Raw genomic sequence first — 25,581 nt, 5'->3', positions numbered from 1 at the left:
CCTGATGTATACACATTTAATCTCAGTATTCAGAAGCAGGTGTGATTTCTGTGAGTTCAAGGTCACCCTTGTCTACATAGTGAGTTCCAGACCAGCCAGGGCTACATAGTGAAGCCCTGTCTCTAAAAAGGAAGGGGCTGGGTAGGGGTGGGGATATAGCTTAGTGGCATTTGCCCAAGCATGCAGGAGACCCTAGGTTCATTCTATATTACTGTAAAGACAAAAAGAAAGAGAGAAAAAATTCTTTGGCTTAGTTATCTGCCCTCTCTTGGCTTCCCAGAACTCAGCACTTTAAACAAAATAAACAACAGAAAAACAGGGCCTGGAGAGATGGCTTTAGCTGTTTAAAGCACTTGTTAGCTCTTGCAGAGGATCTGGATTCTAGTCTCAGCACCCACGCGGTGGCTCACGATCATCTGTCACTCTAGTTCTATGGGATCCAGTTCCATCTTCTGGCTTCTGTGGGCACATAGTGCACATACATATAAAATAAAGTAAATCTTAAAAAAAAAAAAAACCAAACCTAATAAAATCTATGTAAATGGTTGTTGGAAGGGTGGATGGGTAGCTTCATAATGGTGCACCCATGTCTGTTTTATGTTGTTCTTGGTAATGTAGAGTTCTTCATTGTCTCAGATTTCTTTGTAAGTTGGGTAGGTTAGCTAATCACGAATGGTATAGTTTCAAAGAAACAAAACTTTGTTTTGTTTTTTGAGAAAGGATCTCATGTAGCTCATGCTTGTCTCAGACTTGCTGTGTAGTGGAGGGTGACCTTGAGCTTCTGATCTTCCTGACTAACTCCTGGGATTGGAAGTATATGCCGCCACTGTCAGTTGTATGTGGTACTGGGGACCAAACCCAAGGCTTCATGAATGCTAAGCAAGTGTTCTACTAACTGACCAAATTCCCAGCCCCCAAAGAAGGAGGTCTTTTTTTTTCTTTCATGTGGAGGTGAGGATCGAACCCAGGAGTTCTTAAGTGGTGGTTGCTTAGCATGGAATATCTTATTTTTATTGGATTTGAAAAATCTGTTGCTCAAAATACCTTGTTATCGGGGTTGGGGATTTAGCTCAGTGGTAGAGCACTTGCCTAGCAAGCGCAAGGCCCTGGGTTCAGCTCTGGGGGGAAAAAAACAAAACCTTGTTATCTGGTGGATGGAGACCTTGTAAGGGGAAAGTCAGTCTGATAGATTTATGCAGGCTCTATGAGCTGGCATAGTTACTTCTTCAGGTTCATTCTGTTGGGGAACTATGCTAGAAATTTTTAGGATGATCTAAATTAGTCTGCTTTTATGTAATAAACCTGTTTTTAAGCCCCATGATGACTAAAGCTCTTGCAAGTGAACAATTGCTGGTTTTAATTTACTTAAAGGAACCATGAACAATCTAAATTTCCTTAATCCCATACACAGTTGCATATTTTCTTGAAGTATCCCCAAAGGCTGAATGGTTTAAGCCAGACTGAGGAATAACCAGCCCAAGGATAATGCTTCCCATTTTCAATCTATCCCTATCTATCTATCTATATATCTATCAATCATTTCTGTCTCTCTCAAATCATGCATTTTTGCAGATTACTGGCTATGCTTTACTCTTTAAAATTTTTCTTTGTGGGCCAGCAAGATGGCTCAGTAGGTAAAGGTGCTTGCCCTCAAGCCTAATAACCCAAGATCAATCCCCAGGACTGATATGATGGAAGGAGGAAACAAACTCCCACAAGTTGCCCTTCACTTGCTAGCATCCCCTCCCTGCAAAATTTAAAAAAAAAAAAAAAATGTGATAAAAATCATTTACTTAGTTGTGAAGAAAGGCGTGGTCTGTAAAGAAAAAGTTGGACTGGTGGTTCTGGTCTGGAATATACTGCCTGTTTAGGGTGTAGATTCTTCAAGTGAAGAATCTTCAAGTAAAGATACTGTTTTAAGAGCAAACTAGAGGAAGAGCCTGCTGTTCTTCCAGAGGACTTGAGATCAGTGGCCAGCACCCACATCAAGTAAGTCACAACTATCTGTTAACTCCAGCTCCAGGGGAATTGGTACCTCTGGCCTCTTCTGGCATCTACACTGATCTGTACATACCCACACACAGTCACACACTCCTATATGTAATTAAAATAATAAAATAAATCTTAAGAAAATAAAGAGAAGAAAACTAGGGAACCAGACTAGTAGTGCACACCTATAATCTTTTCACCCTCAAGGTTGAGGCAGAGGGCCATGAATTGGAGTCCAGTCTGGGCTACACAGAGAGGTCCAGCCAGCCTAAGCTACATAATAAGACCTCCATCTCAAAACTAAGGGCTGGAACTTTAGCTCCTTGGTAGAGTATAAAGCCCTGAGTTCAATCCCCAGAACTGCAAAGGAAAGAAAGAAACAAAAACAAAAAGCCAGGGAAATATGGTGAAATCAGTGTGTTGGCAGAACAAAAATATTGCAGTGATGTATTTTAAAATTGTGGCAAGTGACTCACTTGGAACCATGCCTTGGCATCAGGCATATCAGAAAAATAACCTCAGTATTTTAAAAATGTCTTTTGTTGGCAAAGGTTAGCACAGTGCAGCAGTCTCAAATCTCATTTGATTTTATTGTGACTCAAGTGGGAAATGAGCAGTGGGATGGGGCCAGACTCCTAACAGGATGGTGGGCATCTCTCATTCCCACCCCACCTGAATGTGGCCTCATTCTCTGGTCACTCCTGTACCCTCCTGGGCCTTCCTTGGCTAGAGTGGGGGAATGCATGACATTTCAATTTTGACGGTTTGGCAGATTTTGCATTTTGCTATGTAATGGGTATTTGTTTTAATATTTTAAAAAAGCATAAGTTACCGTCAGTTCAAATAAACATGCCAAGACTGTGCATTGTGGCTACAATAGTCCCTGGTTCCTTGTATCTGGCCTCAATTTAGTAGATTCCCATCTGGTATGATATGAGCTCTTCCTGTCTGCATGCTGTCTTCTGTAGCTGGTGGTTGTCCAACTCCCCCACCCCCACCGTGTGCGTGTGTGTGTGTGTGTGTGTGTGTGTGTGTGTGTGTGTGTGTGTGTAAGGGGTCCTAGTGGTGTTCCTCAGGAGCTGTCCATCTTGTTTTTGAGACAGGATCTTTCACTGACCTGGAGCTTGCCAAGTAGGTTAGGCTGGCTGGCCAGTGAGCCCCAGGGGCCTGGTGTGTATTGCAAGTGCCTGGCTGTTTTGCATGAGTGTTGAAGATCAGGCTCAGGTCATCATACTTGTGCAATAAGCACTTTACCAACTGGGCCATCTCCTCAGCACTTTCTTAAGAGCTCGGTTAACTTGCTTATAGTTTATGAAATGCTCTGTGCAGATTCTCATCTTCCTTTTTAAAGCTCTTTGTAAACCCCACTTCCTCCTAAATTCTTTGTTCTAGTCCAGGTCTTAGAAATTCCTACCCCAGTAAACCATGGGTTGCTGGTTGAAAACATTGCAACTTAGGTTTTGATTAATTTTCGTAGCACTCAACAAAGAGACAGACATCTCCCAGTAAGGAAGGGATTCCAAGGATGCTGTCCCAGGTTTTGATTTTTTTTCCTTTTAAATTTTTAACTTAAGTGACACTTGAAGGTATATATCACATTTGTACATCAAAAACATCTTAAAGTAAATTGTACACTGAAATACTGTAAATGTATATGAAATGGAAGGCAGTAAGGAAAATTTACTAATAGGCTGTGTGATCCATAAGAGCATAGATTTCTTTTATCTGTCTACCGCTTAGACTTAGCATAGACCTTAGGTCAAGTCCTCTCAATTGGCTTGCAAGGGCTGTGTCTAATGTTATAGGTATTTCTGGTGCTTTGTATAGCATGTTAGTCTAATGTGTAGGTGAGGACGATGAAGATAGTCCTAAATTCACCAAACTGTGATGCAGTATTCACACATAATAGGAGGTGGTGAATGAATCTTTCTCTATGCTCACTTGATTTTTTTCTGTTTTTATGAAGGTCTCATATTTTCTCTGTAGCGCAGAATGACCTTGAACTTCTGGTTCTCTTCGCCTTCACTTCCCATGTGCTAGGATTACGGACTAGGAGGAAGATCACAGAGATTATAAAGTGGCAATCTTACCAGGTCAGAGATGCCACATCCTTCCAGTGTGACCCTCACTGACCACCTGTGGTGGTCCTTTCCCCGTGGTTACTTTTCCTCCAAGGGTGCAGTCCACGTTTACTGTGTGTAGTTGATTTAAGTTCCACCTCCTTGTGAGGGAACATATCTCTAGAAGTTGTGTTTTGTTTTTTTTAAGATTTTATTTTTATTTGTAGGGGTGTGTGTGTGTGTGTGTGTGTGTGTGTGTGTGTGTGTGTGTGTGTGTCTCTATGAGGATGAAGGCCAGAAGAGGACATCAGATTTTCAGGAGTTACTGGTAGGTGCTGAGACATTGAACCTCTGACCCTTCTGTTTGCATCTTTTCAGTCCTAGGATTGCAGATGTGCTAGGGTGGAACCCAGGGCTTCCTGTGCACTAGGTAGGCACTCTACTAACAGCTACATTCCAAGCCTTTAATTGGCATCTAGAGCGTTTCATTTCTATTGTGGAAAATGTCAAACATATGTGAAAATAGCGTATATAGTATCTGAACTGAGAGCAACACATTGAAATTCATGGTCAGTCTTGTCTCACCCGTGTCCTTCTCACTGCTAAAATCTTTTCTTTGTATGGAAATCCCAGCTCCAGATTGGTTCAGATGGAGCTGATGGGGGACTGAGGGTATTTTCATAAAACAGGATCCTGCTTGCACCAGAGTCACCTACTTATTTGTAGAATTGCAGATGTTGGGGACCCAGACTAACCAACAGCATGAACTCTTTAATTCTGTAGGTTTTCTTAAAATGCTGTACTTAAAGTCCTTTCTGCTGCCCCTCCCCACCTCCATCCTGGCACAAATATTCTATCTAGATAACAAAACACAGGAGTTATTTAATGGGGACTTGGGGCTTGTTTGAACTGATGAGATTGAAGGAAGCAAGAGAAAAACTTAAATTTAAAAATCTTTCAGGCCAGGCGGTGGTGGCGCACGCCTGTAATTCCAGCACTGGGGAGGCAGAGGCAGGTGGATCTGAGTTCGAGGCCAGCCTGGTCTACAAAGCGAGTTCCAGGACAGGCTCCAAAGCTACAGAGAAACCCTGTCTTGAAAAACAAAAAAAAAGTTTCAGTTAGTTTGTGTGTGTGTGTGTGTGTGTGTGTGTGAGTGAGAGAGAGAGAGAGAGAGACAGAGACAGAGACAGAGAGAGACAGAGAGACACGGAGAGACACGGAGAGAGCGTGCGAGTGCGCTGGTGCTATAAAGTATGTGTCAGAAGACAACTTTTTCTTTTCCATCATGTGGGTTCTGGGGATGGAATTCAAGTCCTCGGCTTTGGTGGTAGATACCTTTATGGTTTTTTCTTCCTTTTTTTTCCCCCCAGGGGCAGGAGGGGCAAGGTTTCTTTGTGTAGCCTGACTAACCTGGAACTCTCTCTGTAGACCAGGTGGCCTTGAACTCCAGTGTTCTGAGTGCTGGGATTAAAGGTGTGCATTGCCTTTATTATTTTTCTTACCCCCTCCTCCCCAGCTGAGGATTGAACCCAGGGCCTTGCTGAGCTAAATCTCCAACTCCTTTATGATTTTTCTAAGCTAACTTATTTTAGGATAGCCTAAGATTTATGACTGGTTTCATGTTTTGTGTGCATCAGGGTCTTACTGGCTTGAACTCCCTGTATAGTTAGACCAGGCTGGGTTTGAACTTAGATCCACCTGTCTCTGTTTCCTGGAGTGCTGGGTTAAAGCAGTGCATGACTCCTCCCAACTCAATTTTGTTTTTTTTTTCTTTTTTGAGGCAGGGCTTCTCTGTGTAGCTTTGGACGTCCTGGAACTCACTATGTAGGTCAGGCTGGCTCAAGCTCAGAGATCTGCTTGCCTCTGCCTTCTGATTGCTGAGATTAAAGGGGTGTGCCATCATGCCTGGCTCAAAATATTATTTTTATTAATATTTATTTTACTGTCTTTAAATTACCTGTATGTATGTATTTATGTGGGGTATGCACATATGAGTGCAGGTATTCAAGGAGGGAAAAAACTTTGAATCCCTTGGAGTTGGAATTACAGGTGATTGTGAACCAGTTGATGTGGGAACTAGTTGAAAGGGAACTAACTCAGGTTCCTTTGCAAGACCAGTATGAACTCTTAACCATTGAACCATCTCTCCAGCCTTGTGCAAAATAGTTTCATGAGTTGAAAGAATGAAAACTGTGTAATCAATTGGATATCATTAAAAGAACATCATAGGCTCAATGAATTTTTTAAAGCAAAATACATACCTTGAATAGTATTTACCAACAAACATTTATAAATGTAAGTTTTGATAAAGCAAGATTTTTTTTTTTTTAGACATGGTCTGACTGTATTCCAGTCTAGTTGAAGCTCATTGTGTAGAACAGGCTAGCCTCAAACTTGCACCAATCATACTGCTCCTGCCTTCTGTGCTGGAATTTTTTTTTTTTTCTTTGAGACAGGGTTTCTCTGTGTAGCTTTGCACCTTTCCTGGATCTCGCTCTGTAGACCAGGCTGTCCTCGAACTCACAGAGATCTGCCTGGCTCTGCCTCCCGAGTTCTGGGATTAAAGGAGTGTGCCACCACTGCCCGGCATGTGCTGGAATTATAGTCATGTGTCACCATAGTGGACAGCCTTCAGCTTTTTTGTGGGGGTGGGAGTGGGGGTTGAGACAGAGTTTCTCTGTGTAGCTTTGGAGCCTGTCCTGGAATTCACTCTTGTAGCCCAGGCTGGTCTCAAACTCACAGAAATTCACCTGCCTCTGCCTCCCGAGTACTGGGGTCAAAGGTGTGTGCCACCACTGCCTGGGCCTGGCCAAGTAGACAGCCTTCAGTTTTTTATTGTAAAACTAAGGTGTTGTGAACTGCTGGTTCTCTCAGATGAGCCACAAAAGCCAAGCATTGCAATGTAATCCAGTAGCCCTATGTTCTCAGAAGGCTGAAGCAGGAGGTTTGCTTAAGCCCAGTAGTTCCAGGCCAGCCTAAGCAACAGACTGAGACCCAGTCTCGAAAAAAAGGGTTGCTAAATTTAAAGTATTGTACAAATTGCAGATTTTTCTTCAGGAAGCTCAATAAATTCAACCTGTGCTGCTTTAGAAAGGAAATTCTCTTCCTCTCTGTATTCTGCCCAGAATTCCCCTCTGTAGCTTGGCTCTCTATAGGCAGCAACTGTTCCCTCCAGAGATGCAGACTGTCAGTTACCCAGCAGAGCTGCGCTTGACTTTTATCTCAGACTGTTATTAAAGCCAACACCCGGATGCTGATTGCTAGTAAGGCACTGAAAAAATAACAAAGCTACCAAAATAGCCCCCTGGAAATACTACCCAAGGATCATTGCAGCAGAGCTATCCAGAAATCTGCAATTCAATTTAGTTTTCTTTGCAGAAAATAAAACTTAAGGAGATGGGAGATGACTCAGAGTGCTTTCTGCAAGGGTACCAGAGTTTGATCCTTAGACATCCTGTGAAAAAGTCAGCATCGGTGATAGGCATGAATAATCCCAGTGCTAGAGAGGCGGATAGGAAAGGTCCTGGAGTTTGCTGGCCAGCATACCTAGCTGAATGGTTCAGGTTTAGTGAGAGACTCTGTCTCTAAAAATAAGGTGAAAAATGGATTGAGAAAGCCACTCCACACCAACCTCTAAACTCTATGTGTACCTGCACACACATGAACTTAAACACACACAAGAGAAAATGTAACCAAATATCCCATAGCTGATATTAACCATGAGTACTCAGTAGACTGAGAAAGGTTTGAAGTTTTGATTCCTTGTCTATAGAACTTTAAAGCTGCAATTTCAGTTCACAGATGGAAGATCCAAAGATTGAAGTTGCAAATTCACTGCTAATTTTACCTGAGTGACTCTTGACACTCAGAGCACCCTGTTTACGAGGGTAAGCTGTCTTGTGCTTTGAGCAGCATGCTCGTTTAGTATGAGACATAGTCTAACTCCAGTCACTGTTCTCCAGCATTGACTCATAGTTACCACCCAAAAGCACTGAAGTGAAATTTTAAGCTGCTATGTGTACTTACTCTGCCTTCCTCCCTCCCTCTCTCTCTCTCTCTCTTGAAATGTTAACTGTATGTCTCTGGGTGGCCTGGAGCTCTTTAAGTAGACCATGCTGTCCTCAAATTTACAAAGATCTGTCTCGTGAGTGCTGGGATTCAAGGTGTGTACCACCATAGCTAGCCTATCAAAATTTCAAAGATGATAAAAGAAAAGCAATATTGAAAAAAATCAGGAAACCATGGGGTTGGGGATATAGCTCAGTGGTAGAGCGCTTGCCTAGCAAGCACAAGGCCCTGGGTTTGGTCCTCAGCTCTGAAAAATTAAAAATTAAAAAAAAAACAAAACCAGGAAACCAAAATAACTAAAAGAATAAGCATATGCTGTGTGTGGACTGTGAAGCTTGAGGTATTGGATCACCAGGAGCTGGAGCTTCTGGCAGCTGTGAGTTGTCAAACATGGATGCCAAAGAGAACCTGGTCCTCTGAAAAAAAAGCAGTTCACTTTCTTTCTTTCTTTTTTTGGTTTTTCGAGACAGGGTTTCTCTGTAGCTTTGGAGGCTGTCCTGAAACTCCCTTTGTAGACCAGGCTGGCCTCAAACTCACAGAGATCCACCTGGCTCTGCCTCCCGAGTGCTGGGATTAAAGGCGTGTGCCACCACTGCCAAGTTTAGAATAACTTTTTTGAGACAGGTTCTCGTACAGTAGCCCATTCTGGCCTTGAACTCTATATACCTGAGGATGACCTTGAACTTGTGATCTTACTCCACCTCCTGAATGATGGGGTTACAGGTGTGCATCACAATACCTGGTTTATACAGTGCTGGGGATAGAGCCCAGAGCTATATGCCAAGCAGACACTAGAAGCTGAGCTGAATCCCCAGCCCCCTAAAAGAACAACTGTAGTTTCCACCTCTGAAGTGAAGCTACATCAGTTAATTAAAAGGACAAGAGTGTTTCTGCCTTTTAAGAAACATAATCATAAACTTGTAAATGTTCATTTGTAAACATGAAAATCCTTTAAACACCACAGGCTTCTGTAAGGGCCCGGGCCCTTTTAAGAATCTGCTGACTACTTGGGTTCCAAGAGTAATGCTCATTGCAAGTATTTAGTTTATCTTTCCCAGGTGCCAGGTAGATGTTAAAAATACATAGGGAGGGGCTGGAGATCAGAGTGGGGGAGTGGGCAAAAGGGGGTGAGGAGACAGGCAGACCCAGTCCTTGCTGGCCAGCTAATCAGTGAACACCAGGATAAGTGAGAGAAGCTTTCAAAAAATAAGGTGAAAATTAGTCAGGGAAGACATTTCCATCTTGACCTCTGGCCTCCTCCATACAAAGCTTCATGAGTGAGCACACCTGCACATACACACCCACTCAGAGCACATGCACACACAAACACCCTCAGGTAGTCAGGCTTGGCAAGGGACCTACTCTGACCCACTCCCCTGGCCCCTTGGCATTTATGCTATGACTGCAAGTATTCATAGCTGACTAAAGCATTTATTCAGTTTTTGACACCTTTTACTTTCCCTATGTCACGTGTTTTAGTTTTATGTAATCATCATTTACTCATTTTGTTTTGTTTTGTTTTGGTGTTTTTTGAGACAGGGTTTCTCAGTGTAGCCTTGGAACCTGTCTTGGAACTCACTCTGTAGTCCAGGCTGGCCTTGAACTCCCAGAGATCCACCTCCCAAGTGCTGGGATTAAAGGCATGTGCCACCCTGCCCTCCCTTTACTCATTCTTTACTCATCTTACTGTCCTGAGTCCCCAGGATCCACTGTCCTAATCTTGGAGTAGAGACCCTCTGCCTGTCTTCGTGTTCCTTTGAGAGCTCTGAGGCAGTCTGGCCTATTCTTTTCCTGTGTAGCCTCTTTTCTCTTGCTCTGTTAGTTGTTGTTGTTGTTATTATTATTATTTTTCATCACTGACAAAATACCAGACAGAAACAACCTAAGTGAAAAAGGATGTATTCTGGCCACAATTTGGCTCTGTCCTGCTGGGGCAGTCATGGTGGACTTCATGCAGGCAGCATGTGTACCAGGAGGCTCACATCTTGGCAGATCAGGAAAGTGGACTGGACTATTAAACAGGGCCAGGCTGTTAGCCTCAGGGTCCATCACCCCAGTGGCTTAAGTCTGCTTGGTAGGCCCCTTGTCTCAAAGATTCCATAGCTACTCAAAACAGCAGCAGCAGCTAGGACCAAGTCTTGGACATATGAGTATTCATCCAGCCCTTTGAATCTTCACACTTCTTTGCTTTGGGTCTGGAAAATTCTCATATTTGTTTACCCACATACGCTTTTGGAAAAGTTACTTGTGTGTCCTATTCTTTTTACAGTTTAATTTGACTCATTGTGTGTAGACTAGGTTAGTCTCTAACTCATAGAGATTCTCCTGCCTCTGCCTTCCAAGTACTGTCTTTGTTCTTTTAAAACTCTTAGGATGAGCCTCTGCTTTACTTCTGTTGATTAAAGAAAACATTTAAATATTTTTTTGGAATTTATTTATTTATTTATTTATTTGGGTTTTTCGAGACAAGGTTTCTCTGTGTAGCTTTGTGCCTTTCCTGGAACTCACAGAGATCCGCCTGGCTCTGCCTCCCGAGTGTTGGGATTAAAGGCGTGCGCCACCACCGCCCAGCTTATTTATTGTCTTTATGAGTGTTTACCTATGTATATGTATGTGCAACACATGGGTGTCTGGTGCCTCCAGAGGCCAGAAGAGGGCATTGGATGTTGTGAATTATTGTGGTTGTTTGGGGGTGGGGAGGAACGAGACACGGGACAGACTTGAAGGGTATCCTGCATGCAGGGAAACATTCTGGGCAGAAGCATGCCCTGCGGGCACAACCCAGACACTGCATCCATGTGGAGAGTTTATTATAATAGAGAGATGAAAGAAAGAGATGATGGAGAGAGAGGTCGAGGGTGCACACCTTGTGGAACGAAAAGCGGAAGAGAGGGAGAAGGGGAGAGAGAGAGAGTGGGAAAGAGGAGGAGTTTTTCCTTAGAATGAGGCTTTTATGTCAGGACGCAGGGCAGTGCCAAGTGGGTGGGATTTCAAGAGGCGGGTCAGAATATTAACAGTGTATACCTTGGAACTGCAGTTATAGACAGTTGTGAGCTACCATGTGGGCGCTGGGAACTGAACCTGGGTCCTCTGCAACAGCAACAAGTGCTTCTCTCATACTGGGATTTCAGGCATGCACTGCTATGCCTGGCTCCCCTACTTTTTAAATAGCATCTTCTCATGAATATAGTGTCTCCTTTAGAATTCTAGAAATATTGATTGGAGTTTGCTTTCTACAGACATTTCTTGCATGCTGTTTTTATCTGCTGTGCAGGTTGCTATCTTTGCCTAAATGACATTTTCTCAAATGTCAGGTGATCTTTGCTCCTGAACTAGAGATTAAAACACTAAACTGAGATCTCTTCCCTGACCATTTTTTTTTTTTCTCTCTCTCTCTGCTTCACATCTACCAACAGCCTGGCACTGTTGGCTCCACCCTGTCCCTTTCTGTCAGGGAGTGCTGAGGTAGTGTACTGAGCAATGGCCATTACTATACATCTCTGTCTCTTAGTTGCTCAGTTTTTCATTTGAAGATGGCTACCTGCTTCTGAGGTTGTTGTGGGGTTGCATGAGTTTAGCGTAGTGTCTGGCACTACTTAAGTGCTGTTTAAGTGTTGGTGTTTCATAACTCTCGGGGACCAAGTCACTACCACGTCCTATGTGGATTACTCTAATATCAGACATATACTCCTTGGGGCTGGCTGCACAATCAAGAGGACCTGAGTTTGGTTTCCAGAACCCATGTAAAAAGCTAGGCATGGTGGTGCATGCTTGTAACCCCAGCACTGGCAAGGCAGAGACAGGCAGATCTCTCAGACTAAACTAATATAATTAGCTAGCCCCAAACCACTGAGAGACATTGTCAAAAAAGGCAAGGTTGGGGCTAGTGAGATGACTCAGTGGGTAAATATGCCTGCTGACGATCCTGAGGATCTAAGTTCAATTCCTGAGACCCACATAATGGAAGAGAATCTACTCACACAAGTTGTCATCTGCTAATGCGCACTTGTACACACACACACACACACACACACACACACACACACACACACAACTGTATGTTCCCCAATCATTCCATATACAGTAACAGTGTCTTAGTCCTTGCTTTACTATTCCATGGTGTGTCTCACCCTCTGTGCACTATGAATTTACCTGTCTGTCTAGTCAAGATGATAAGTTATAGGCTTAGCATGGTGGTACACACCTGTAATCCCAGCATTGAGAGTTCAGTTCTAGCCTGGGCTGCATAGTGACACCCTGTCCCTAAAGAAATTCTTGTTAGTAGAATATCTATTCTGTTACTTCTGAGTTGGGAGGGGGTCAGAGCATAGTATTCTGACCGAATCAGCTGGTATAATACTCTTTTGACCAGACCGGGCCACCATACAGTAGTTCTGTATAGTCCACATTCCTCATTAGTGTTTTAGAAGTAGGGGTCAATTGATGTTTCAGTAACAGATTTTAATGGGATAGGCTGAGAGAAACCAGCACTTTCCTATAAAATGATCTCTTTCACAGATACTCAGTCAGCCCTCAAATTATGTCATACTCTGTCAGTGCAAGTGACCTTGATGATCACTTTTGAACCCCACCCATTTTGTGTTTGTAGGCCACTGGTCTTCTTCTTAGGGGTTCTTGTGGAATCTCTGATTCATCTACTGGCCCTCAGTGTGTGGCTGAGTGTATTTAGTGCTGTTTCATTTCCCCTTTCTAATATTAGAACCCTTTGTGGGGAGTCTAGATTGCTTAGTGCTATTATAAATAGATGTATTGTTATGTTAGGAGCTCAGAAAACATTTAGTGACTTAAGGTTCTGTGTATAGAAAGCTTTTATGATAGATGGGCTTGCAGTTTTGAGTTATAAAGCAAAAATGTGGGTCTCACAGTGATTGTCCACATTTTCCCATAAACTGTGAGAGTGACTCACATTACCAAGTCTGGGATGCAGAGCTGCTTGTTTGGTGTTGGAAGAGGAAGACGGTTTTCTTGGTCTTGACCTGCTTAAAAAGAAAAGAAGGGCTGGAGAGAGATCTCTGCAGTTAATAGTGCTTCCTGCTCTTCCAGAGGACTTCAGTTCCTAGCACCCACCTTGAGTGGCTCACATCTACCTATATACTCTAGCTCAGGAGGATCAGTACCCTCTTTTGGCTTCCACAGGTACCTGCCCTCATATGCATATACCCCTCTTCCTAATACACATAATTAGAAAAAAATTAAAAAAGAAAAGCCAAAGCTATGTATTTTAGAGGTGGGCTTTATAGGAGGACTAGTTTGGAAGATTGCTGGTGCTTGGCTTCAGGTCTCCTTCATTAGACCAGCCTGGTCTCCCTGAGTTTCCATTCTCATGCAAGCACAAGTTTCTCTTGTGTCAACTTCCCAAGATGAGAGTGCCTGGGAAAGCAGAAAGTAGATGAACTCTAGAAAGCAGTGCCTCCCAGGAGCTTTGCTTGCCTTGTTTTGCACTTTGCTGGTCAGGCAGTCTGAACTAAGTATAAGCCCCTGGTTCCTGGGGAGACAGAGCGGAAATGGCCTGGACTTAAACTCTTGGTGCTCTCCAGGATGGCCCCTCCACCAGCACCAGTGGTCTTAAATTGATTTTTATCTTGGACATATGATAGTCTATACACCTGTAGTCCCAGCATTCAGTAGGTTAGGGCAGGAGGATTACTAGGACTTTAAAGCTAGTCAAAGACTCTGTCTCAAGGGTTTGGGGATTTAGCTCAGTGGTAGAGCGCTCGCCTGGCAAGCACAAGGCCCTGGGTTCAGTCCTCAGCTCCAACAAAAAACAAAAACAAACAAACAAAAAAACTGACTGTTTGGACCAGGGCTTTTGAAGAGGTGACTGAGTTCAGATGAGGTCATCATGGCAGGCTCTTAATGCCTCCTGACTAATATCCAGAAGAGGAAGCAGGTCAGGGAGACAATAGGGATCTGCACACAGAAGACCATGGAGAGTGTGATGTGAAGGCAACATCTGCAAGGCGAAAGCAAGGCTGCAGGAGAAGCCAGCCTGCTGCCACCCTGAGCTTGAACTTCAACCTGCAGAACTGTTATTGAAACCCCTCAGAGAAAAGTGATGATCACCCCTGTCTCTCTCTCTCTCTCTCTCTCCCTCTCTCTCTCTCTCTCTCTCTCTCTCCCTCTCTCTCTCTCTCTCTCTCTCTCTCTCTCCCTCTCTCTCTCTCTCTCTCCCTCTCTCTCTCTCTCTCTCTCTCTCCCTCCCTCTCTCTCTCTCTCTCTCTCTCTCTCTCTCTCTCTCTCTCTCTCTCTCTCTCTTGCGCGCGCGCGCGCTCGCGTGTGTGTACGCACGTATGTACCATGCATGTCTTTGCAGGTGCACATGTATGTTTGTATGTGGAGGCCAGGAGGCCAGAGGTCAGTCTTGTTCCTTAAGAACCATGCATCTTATTTTTTGAGACTAGTCTTTTTTTTAACTACCACTGGGGAGTCAGTGGTAGATTATAAGCCTGGTCCCTGACCCCATTTAGTTTAAGGGGCATTTAAGATTGTGTGGTGGGGAAATGCAGGGAATTGGGCATCCAAAGGTAGATCCTTAACTTGAGACCTCAGGGATGATTCCCACTGATGGGCAAGGTATTGCAGGGTGAGGTGGGTAGAGGTTCCTGGTAGGTAGGATATAAGGCAGAAAAAGAAGATTGATTTGATCAGAGAGAGGGCCCCACAGTCTCAAGTGGAGAGCAAGGGCAGCTCAGCAAGAGTCTAGGCTGCAAAGGTGGTGGGAGTCAGAGGATGCAGGACACGCCCTTTGTACTACCCTGCGAACACCTTGAACTTGAGCTTGGAACTTGGAAAGTAATGCTTTCTGGTTGTTTGAGTCACCTGTCTTGTGAGTCTTTGTTGCTGTAGTCCTTGCATAACAAAAACACTAGTTCAAGAGTAGATAAGGCATGTGTTGCCAAACCTGAGCTAACAGCCTGAGCTCAACTCTCAGGACCCACATGGTAGAAGGATCATTCTGAAACCAACAATGGTATAAAACAGTGGCAACTTGTTTTCTGAAGTAGTTGTAATGTCAGCAGTGAACAAGTGAATAAGCAGTTCAGTTGCCCAGGGCTGGTGGGGGCGGGGGTGGGGAGCTGTCTTTATTATTACTGTTTCTGCTGCCACCACTGCCGCAGGCCCCACCACCACTGCCGCAGGCCCCACCACCACCACGTGGATTGAGTCCAGGAACTCCACATGCAAGGCAGCACAGGCCAGCACATCCCATTGAGTTACATATCCAGCTGTTAGGCTGTGGTTTTAAATAAACAAGCCCTTGGCTCTTGGAGTACTGATTGACCAGAGGTCTGAAGTAGATATATCTAAAAGGTGAGCCTGCAACATAGCAGAAAACAGCAATCCAAGGCTCCTGGGATTTTGGCAGAGAACTGAGGAGCAGACTTCTGCAGAGCACCTGCTGGGCTATGGGACAGTGTAGCCTCATTAAGAATAACTACAAGCCAAGCATAGTGGTTCACTCCTTTGATCCCACTACTTGAAAGGCAGATACATGTAAATCTCTGGAAGTTCATAGCCAGCCTGGTCTACATATCTAGTTCCAGGACAGCCAGGGCCATACAGAGAGAGCCTGTCTGAATAAAGGAAGGAAGAAAGGGAAGAAGAGAGAAAGGAAAACTACAGAGGATTGGGCATGCCAGGCAAAACAAACTGGAAAGGGAAGTGTCTGTGGCATGACATTGCCATTGCTGTCGTAAATCAGAGCCTCTGTGATGAGCCACAGGAAACTCTCACTATTAACATTCTGCTAGGGGACTTGGAGGAAGGTCTTTAGGTTACCTGAGATCCCAGTCCTCACTCTTGCCCTGGCTGCACATGGTTCTTGGGAGGCGTTAGCCCACAGATGTGCCCAATCCTTTGACAGTGCAACATGACATTGTCATCTACAAAGTTGAACTTGAAAACTATACAGTTGAATTACCAAGAAACAAAACAAAAGAACCCTATCAAATCTTTTTTCTCTGTGTAACAGCCCTAACTGTCCTGGAATTCACTTTGTAGACCAGGCTGGCCTGGAATTCACAGAGATCAGTCTGCCTTTGCCTCCCAAGTGCTGGGATTAAAGGTGTGCACCACCACTGCCGGCTTTTTAAATCTTTTAAATATAGGCTGCTGTGAGGATGTATCAGGTAAGGGCATTAGCCATCCAACTCTAACAGTCTGAGTTTGATCCCTAGAACCCACAGTGGAAGAAGAGAACCAACACCCCAAAAACCTCCACACACACAAAGATGCACATAATAATACATTTTAAAAATTAGGTCTCTGCCGGGCAGTGGTGGTGCACGCCTTTAATCCCAGCACTTGGGAGGCAGAGCCAGGCGGATCTCTGTGAGTTTGAGGCCAGCTTGGTCTACCAAGTGAGTTCCAGGAAAGGCGCAAAGCTACACAGAGAAATCCTGTCTCGAAAAACATAAACAAACAAACAAACAAACAAATAAATAAATAAAAATTAGGTCTTAATATTTTAATTAAGTTTATGATTTTTGTATTGGGCTATGTTCATAGCTATACTGGAGTGCATGTGGCCCACAGGTTTTGGGTTTTGGATATGTCTGTTGAATTTTTGTTTTTGTCTTTGTTTTTGTTTTAGTTTTTTCAAACAGGGTTTCTCTGTGTAACAGTCCTGGTTGTCCTGGAACTCTCTTTGTAGACCAGGCTGGCCTCGAAATCACAGAGATCCTCTTGCCTCTGCCTCCCGAGTGCTGGGATTAAAGGCGTGCACAACCACTGCCTGGCATCTGTTGAGTTTTAGGGGTTGGTGAAGTAGCAGTGAGTCACTCTCACTTGTGAAAATAATCCCCAAGAAACTCAGTGGGAGCCTTTAAGATGGCTCAGCAGGTAAATTGTTTGCTGCACAAGCCAGGTGACCTGAGTTCAATCCCAGGACCCATGTAAAGTTCTTCTCCATAGGTGCACTCACACATGTACATCATTTGTGCATACACAATTTTTTTTTTTAAAGAAATTCATTAGTTCCTCAAGCTAGATTTGAATGGAACACTTTCTTTGATCATTGTTGATGCTCTTCCTGGGTTGTAAACAGACGTTCACACAGCATCTGCCCTGTCCTTCTCCTTTAACTCAAGCTCCCAGTTAACTACCAGGCAAATATAAGGAACTTTTGTTTTGTTTGGTTTTTCAAGACAGGGTTTCTCTGTAGCTTTGGAGTCTGTCCTGGACTAGCTCTGTAGACCATGCTGGCCTCGAACTCACAGAGATCCACCTGCCTCTGCCTCCCGAGTGCTGGGATTACAGGCATGCGCCACCACTGCCTAGCGGAACTTTTTATAAAAATACATTAGCTGGAACCAGAGGAGGAGTGACAGAAAGAGACCGGGATTTGGACATTGGTCATCAATTTCTTTTTACCTGTGACCCTTTAAAATGGACTCCCAGGCAAGTCTCTAGTTAATTACACATGTGCACAGGTTTCTTTGGAGGTTCTGGGCACCATGATCAGATAATTGGCTGGATTTATGATGACTAAATTAATAGGCAGGTAGCAGCTCCTGATCCACCATGAGTCATTACTGGGAAATTATCACCCTTCCCAAATTACCTGTCTCTAAAGCAAATAGTAGGTACCCACCTACCTCATAGAGTTCCTCAAGTTTTAGTAAGCTTAGTAAGTCAAGTACTAGACAGCTATTAGAATGCTTTGAAAACTGTGGGATCAAAATGCAATGGAATGTGCTTTGGAGATGCCGGGTGTTTTTAAATAGTGTCTTGGAGGAAGTACATTAAGGAACCCAAGCCCCTCATTATCTTCCTCCTCTGTGGAGCCTGGGGAGCTGTCTGAGGGTATGGTGACATGCCTGTCACTGTTGATGTTTTTCTACAGCAGACGATTGCTTTGACTTGTGCATTACTGAATGCTGAAGGCAGAGCATGTTAAAGAGAAACTGGCTTAATAGTTTCCTGACAGTTGCAGCCAGGAGCCTTTTCAAGGCTGGGTTTCTAGTTTAACCACTAGGGCCTGGGGATTTCAGTTGTGGTTCTTGCTTCTAGAATTTACTTCCTCTCTGTGGTTTGAGCATACCCAGCTCACCTTCAAGTCTATGGCTTCTTGTTCTCATTTTATGGGAGCTTTTCCCTCACCAGTGTAAGGAAAGAAGGCCTGAGCTTGATCCCCAGAATCTACATACAAGTGGAATACAGTGTTGAACTAGTATAATCCCAGCACTGGCAAGCTGAGAGCTGGAGACTATGTATTCTTGAAGCTCCCTGGCCAGCTAGTGTGTCCTACTTGGTGAAGTTCTAGGTCAGGGTGAGATCTGAGGAGATTGTCCTCCAACCTGTATACACACTTGCACATGCACACTGGCATATGTTTATGCACTGGCCGCACACACACACACACACACAGACAGAGAGAGAGAGAGAGAGAGAGAGAGAGAGAGAGAGAGAGAGAGAGAGAGAGAGAGAACAAAACAAAACAAAACAAAACAAAACAAGAAAGTATGTGAAAAGGTAGGTGAAGCTTGGCAGGACTCCTTGTTAACATGAGTCTGTCTTTTCATACCTGCTTAATGACTCACAGAAGAGCAATGTGAGTCAGATCATTGGGCCAGCCTTCAGGCAGCCCTGTGATCCAGTTTTATAAGAAATAGATTAGTATTTGAAAATGAAAAGAAAGATAGGAGAAGAAAATGATACCATCTTTTGGAGTTTGGAGAAGGGGCTTCGAAGCCCTTAGGCATCGGTGAGCTTGGGTTAAATACACTAGGGTTTCCTAAGTGTAAATGGTAAGCGTGGTGCTAGGCATGGTGGCACAGGCCTTAGTCCCACACACAGGCAGGTGGAGCTCTGTGAGTTCCAGACTAGCCAGGGCCATATCCTGGGACAAAAGCCCAAAAAAGTTAACCACATGGAGGCTTTAGAGACATGGTGTTAGAAGGGTGGGGACATGCTCTTAACACTTGGCCTCTCACTTTCCCAGCACAGGCTCTGGGCACATCAGTCTCTGATGTGGAGCTGCTCCAGTTCCATCAGGTGTTGGGCCAGTCAGATGAAATGATGCTGCCTTTTATCAAATCTCAGCTGCAATCAATTCCAAGCCACACCTTTCCTTTTGTACCATTACAAAAAAAGAATGCTGCCAGTTAAATCAACTTGGTTTCAGGTGTGATGTACTCAAAATTCAGAGATGTTAAAATGTGGTGGGCAAGCTGGACATTAATGCACATCTATAATTCTGACACTCAGGATACTGAGGAAGAAGCATTGAAAGCTTGAGGTCAGCGTGTGTTATATTGCAAGACCCTATCTGGACAAAAAGGGGAGGGGGTTTGGGAAGATAGTTCAGCAGCTTTTAAAGCACTTGTCACTCAAGAAAGAGGCCTGAAGTTTGGATCCCCTTGAATCCATATGAACACCAGATGTTCACCATGGCAGCCCTCATGGTGAAGTGGGGGTGACTAGTCATATCAATGAACTCTGGGTTTGATTGAGAGATCCTGCCATGAAAGGATAAGATGAAAAAGTGACTGAGATGCTGACATCAACTCCCCAACCTACACACACACACACACACACACACACACACACACACACACACACAACTGCATATGCATACACATAAAAAAAGTGGTGGAAAACCATGGTTTTTTGTTTGTTTGTTTGTTTGTTTTGTTTTTTCGTGACAGAGTTTCTCTGTGTAACAGCTCTAGTTGTCCTGGAGCTTGCTTTGTAGACCAGGCTCAGTGATCTACCTGCCTCTGCCTCCCAAGTGTTGGGATAAAGACGTGCACTACCACCGCCCGCTGACAAACTGTGTTTTGAAAATCAGTAAAATCTGACATTTTGGATAGGAAAGCACTCAGCTATACAATTCTCTAGAGTCATATTTGGTCTTTATTATGTGCATCCAGCAGATGAGGTATAGTTTTTAAGAATAAGTAAATCACTGGCAGGCATGGGGAGATGGCTCAGTCATTAAATTACTTCCATGAGGGCCTGAGTTTGACCCCCAGTACCTGTGTACAAAAGCTAGAAGTGGTGGTACACAGATGAGTCCCAGTGCTGGAGTGGCAGAAGCAGGGAGATCACTGGGGCTTGCTGACCAGCAATTCCAGAACTTAGTGGGATCCAGGTACAGAGAGAGACTTCGTGTCACATATATATATATATATACACTAGAAGGCTGGATGTGATAGCAGTACTCAGTAGGTAGAGGCAGGTATTTCTGTGAGTTTGAAGTCAGTCTGATTTATTTTCAGTGAGTTCGAGGCTAGAATCAAGCCTATTTGGGAAAAGGGATTTATTTTTATTTTCTTTGTATGGGTGTTTTACCTGAATGTATATATGTTGACTATGTGGATGCAGTGCCTCAGAGGGTTCCCCTGGAACTGGAGTTACAAATGGTTGTTAGCCTCCTTTAGGTCCTAGGAATCAAACCCATTCTTCTAGAAGAGAAGCCTCCTTTAGGTCCTAGGAATCAAACCCATTCTTCTAGAAGAGAAGCCAATGTTCTTAACCACTGAGCCATCTCTCCAGTCTTTCTAATAGATTCTTGACAAACCTTGGCTAATACACAGATTCCAGGAAGTCTGCAGCTAGCTCCTCAGCACATCCTGGCAAGTATGGGACATCAGCATTGCTTTTACAAACAGACTTTGGTTATTGAAAAAGAACCTAGTTCCTGTTTGCAGTTCATTTTAGGCCTCTCAGTTTTCATCAGTGGATATGCACTGGACTTTGGATCTGCTCATAAGGCATTGAGTCTGACTTGATGGTGACAAGATCCCCTGGATCACATGGCCAAAGTTCACACCACCCGGGACAAGTCATGTGCCTCTGATGTGCTGCAAGTGCAGGAGTGGAGGTGTTCCCTCCTGTGCTGTTTTAGATTCTCCCCAAATACCTGTAATCACTCCGTGGTCTTGGGAACATCAGGCCACCCAAGTTGAGGGACATACCACACATAACTACTGATCAGCACTCTCCAGAAGTATTGGGAAGACTGAGAAACTGTCAGAAATTAGAGGAGACTAGGAGACAATTAAGGACAGTCTGAAGCTTGGCTCATCCTGTCTGTGAGGCTCGCCCTCATGGTAGGAAAGTGCCATGCAGATGTAAGATCTGAGCACCAGTGGAGCTCAGCAGAAGGACTGGAGCTGTTTTCCTCTGCAGTGCCTCTCCAAATCTACTGTTGCTTTAAAATACAGAGTTGACTGGGCCAGCACTTGGCCTCTTCTAGAGTGGTGAAGCAGTATTTTTTTGTGAGCCCTCGGTCCCATTTATATCTAGAAGAAAAGGTGTTGGTTCAGTCAATTAAAGTTGACTTGGGAATTAATTTTAACATAATTTCTGTCCTTGCAGGGGAAGCACCTGTGGCAGAAGTTCCCTCCCTGTTTGTGATCCTGTCCGTGTGCAGTTTAATGATCCTGATAGTGTTAATTGCAAACTGTGTTTCCTGCTGTAAGGACCCAGAAATAGACTTTAAGGTGAGCACAGATGGCATGGACATTTAAAATCATGTGCTGGTTTTTAAAATGATGTATGTGCATGTATGCTTATGCTTTCACGTGTTCACATGCACAGGTGAGTACACTTTGAAGACAGACTACAACCTCAGGTGCCATCCTCACTTTTTGAGACAGGGTCTCTTGCTGGCCTGGAGTCTGCTGAGTGGGCAGGACTGGCTGGCCATCAAACCCCAGGGATCCATCTGTCTGTACTTCCCTAGTGCTGGGCCTTGCGATCACATCCAGCATTTTTACTTGTGTTTGGGAGACTGAACTCAGGTCCTCCTCATGTGTACAAGGCAAGCAGTTTACTGACTAAGTCATTTCCCCAGCCCTAAAACAGCTGAGACATTTATCAGTAGCATTGCTGTGGATCACATTCTCTTGGGAGCAAGGGTCACTGGACTTTTCTTTTCCTGTCCTTGTGTATAGCAAGCTGTTGTGGGCCACAGAATCTCCCTGCTGTAGCCTGTTCACCCTCCATTGTAGTGCTGCATCAATGACAGATGTCCTGTTAACAAATGGGCCTGACTTTGTGCCAGTATAATTTGATTGACAAAAGTAGGCGACTTGGAATTGACCCATCAGCTATAGTTTGTCAGCCCTGCCTTAGGGAGGGAGTATGTATATGTACACATTTGTGCAAGTACACTTCTATATGTGTGCGTGTACATATAGAGAGACCAGAGGTCAACCTTATAGGTTGTTCTTTGGGAGCCATTCCAAGTTGAGTGTTTTTGGTTTTTGGAGACAGGATCTTTCATTGGAACTGGAGTTCATGGATAAGGCTAGGCTGACTGGCCAGTGACTCCCAGGGTTCTGCCTGTCTTCACCTCCCAAGCAATGGGATTACAAGTGTGCATCGCCATGTCTTGCTTTTTGTTCTATTTTGTTTTGGGTTTTTTTTTTTAAACTTTTTTTTTTTTTTTTTGCTGGAGCTGAGGACCGAACCTAGGGCCTTGCACTTGCTAGGCAAGTGCTCTACCACTGAGCTAAATCCCCAACCCCTTGTTTTTGGTTTTTGATTTTTTTTTTTTTTTTTCCTCCTTGGTTTTCCAAGACAGGGTTTCTCTGTGTAGTTTTGGAGCCTGTCCTGGATCTTGCACTGTAGACCAGGCTGGCCTCGAACTCACAGAGATCTGCCTAGCTCTGCCTCTCGAGTGCTGGGATTAAAGGCATGTGTCACCGCCACCTGGCTGGTTTTTTATTTTTTTAAGACAAGGTTTCTCTGTGTAGCCCTGGCTTTCCTGGAACTCACTATACAGAGCAGGCTGGCCTTGAACTCACAGAGATCCACCTGCCTCTGCCTCCTGAGTGCTGGAATTAAAGGCATGTACTACTCCCATTCTGCTTATGTTTGGCCTTTACATGGGTGCTGGTGTTATTGAACTCAGGTCCTCATGCTTGCAGAGCAAGCAGTTTACTCACCAAGCTATCTCCCCAGCCTTCTTGGGACCTCTTTGACAGTAAGCACTTATTGGTGTGTCTTAAGTTTTTGTTTAAATAAGGAACAGTGTGTGGTGATTGAATTCACTTATTTATGGTCTGTCTGCACAGAAGATCAGGCAGGTTTTGGTTTCTTTCAGTCTTTTGTGTAAACTGGCAAATTTGTGATCATTAGCTCATAAAAGCAAAGGAATTTCCTCAGTATTTTGTGTATGAGGAAGGGTACTGGAAACCTCAAGTTTGTCTCTAAACCTTAGTTCCCTAAAGTGAATACTTCCTACTAGGACACTTCCTATCTACAGTCAGTATAACAGAGGATCTGGCATAGTAGCAACAGATGGATAGGATCTATCAGCAAACCAGCTGGGAACTCTTTCTAGAAATTATTTATTGCCCATGTGTTGACATATTAGGGCCTCACAACATTTGCTTGGAAGGAGTATATAGGCCTGGTGTGATGGTTGCATGAATGTGATCCCAGACTGTGGGAAGCTGAGGGGAGAGGATTGCTAGTTCTAGGACAGCCTGTCTCAAAACACTTTCACAGCAAGCACTTTATGGACTGAGCTCTCTCTCTAGACTCCCTCAGGTCATTTTTATTCTGTGCTGTCTGCACTTGGAATCTTTGTTGTCTCTGAGGAGATAGGGAAGTACACTGTCCTCCTGGTTCAACGCTTTGCCCTGCACAGAAAGCTAAGTGCAGGGGAGGGAGGCCTGTAGGGAATCCTCAGCCCAGACTGTAGTCTGCGATAGTGGTGGCCTGTGGGCACCTGTGGGCTTTATGCATCAACACCCTGCCCCCAAGGCTCACATTGATGTACATGCTTCTGTGGGAACTTGCTGACTTCCCCATTGAGCACGATAGATCCAGAATCTGTATCCCCTGGCCATCAGTCCTGCCAAGGGACTTTGCACAGAAACCTGGCCTCTTGGGGACAAAGATAAAAGTCTGATGGGGTTGCTGATACCAAAGTCTGGCCTCTTCTCATGTTTCCAGAAAGTTTGAATGTGAGTATTCACAAGGGAGCCAATTGTGATGCAGCTCAGAATCTGGGAATGTACATCACTTTGCAGCTGCCCCATGACTGATGCAAGGCTACAGTGTGTTTGAGCTCTCCAACTTCAGAGTCTGTGAGTGAATGAGTATTTATTGGTGTTCATGACGTGTTGGTTGGTTTCCTTTAGACTTAAGAGCTCTGCATTTGCAGGGGCTGAGTGGCCCTGGGGAAGATATTTACAGATCAGGAAGCCATTTGGCTTTATCTCAGTATTTTATTATTATTATTACACAGTATCATCTCCCTGAATCTTTAGAGTCTACTGGCATAACTACTGGTATATCAATTGCTGCCAAATTTCAAGTGACATTTTTTTAAAGCTTTATTTATTTATTATGTATACAGCATATATGACTGTAGGCCAGAAGAGGGCACCAGATCTCATTACGGATGGTTGTGAGCCACCATGTGGTTACTGGGAATTGAACTCAGGACCTCTGGAAGAGCAGCCAGTGCTCTTAACCTCTGAGCCATCTCTCCAGCCCTTAAGTGACATTTTAAAGGTGTGATGGATGAAATCCTTTTTAACAAGAGAGGGTTTTTGAATGTACAACTGTAAGTGTGAGGACCTGAGTTCAAATCCTCAGAACGTGTGTAAAGCCAGACACAGTAACACATGTCTGTAATCCCAGTGTCCCAGAGGGGAGATGGGAGGCTTCCCAGAAGCTAGAGGACAAACTAGCCTGACATAGGCAGTAGAGGACAGCAAAGAGACCTGTCTCAACACCCAAACTTGCCCTCTGACCCACGTGCCACAGGCATAAAAATGGAACATGTAGTTGGAGAGCTTCTCTCCAGGTGCCACCAAGTCCCCGCAGTCCCACAACCCATGTATAAAATAATCATACAGACATTTATATTATTTAAACTGCTTGGCCATTAGCTCAGGCCTATCATTGTCTAGCTCTTACTCTTATATTTAGCCCATTTCTATTAATCTATATTTTGCCACATGGCTCGTGGCTCACCAGTACCTTACATCTTGTCATGGCGGCGGCTGGCAGTATCTCTCCCCTCAGCCTTCCTGTTGCCCGTCTACCATGTCCTTCCTGCCTGGCTACTGGCCAATCAGCACTTTATTTATTAACCAATCAGAGCAGCACATTTGACACACAGAACACTCCACAGCACTGGAACAGGTTTTTCCTCCCACTTTTCTTTATTTACTTTACTTTTTTCTTTTTCTTGAACAAAATCTCATGTAGCCCCTAGTAGCCTTGAGCTCCTGGCCCTCCTTCCTCCACTTCCCAGGTGCTGTAAGCCATCACACGCAGCTTCCTTTGTCTTTTGAGCCAGTGTTTCAACCTGCAATTGAGGCTGGCTCAGCCCTGCCAGTGCTGCACCATCACACCCAATGTTGACTCTCATACCGAACTTTCAGAACCTCATTTTACCTGCATGCAAATAGCAGTAGTGTGGTTTAGTGCCTGAGAATGTCTGCTCACATGTATGCAGAAACCTAAATGTCAG

The 25,581-nt window shown here is 44.3% G+C and overlaps 1 protein-coding gene across 2 annotated transcripts in view; it reads left to right on the top strand.

The window, feature by feature from the left end:
* Lmtk2 (lemur tyrosine kinase 2) overlaps positions 1-25,581 on the top strand; it is a 96,216-nt gene that overhangs the window by 5,384 nt on the left and 65,251 nt on the right. For both annotated transcript variants that reach the window (XM_036171953.1, XM_036171952.1), the window contains exon 2: positions 21,462-21,586. In XM_036171953.1, coding sequence (XP_036027846.1) covers positions 21,462-21,586 — 125 coding nt within the window. The remainder of the gene's footprint in view (positions 1-21,461; positions 21,587-25,581) is intronic.

The sequence above is a fragment of the Onychomys torridus genome, chromosome 22 (assembly GCF_903995425.1).
Source record: "Onychomys torridus chromosome 22, mOncTor1.1, whole genome shotgun sequence".
In the NCBI taxonomy this organism is placed as follows: domain Eukaryota; kingdom Metazoa; phylum Chordata; class Mammalia; order Rodentia; family Cricetidae; genus Onychomys; species Onychomys torridus.
This window is presented reverse-complemented; position numbering and strand designations above follow the sequence as displayed.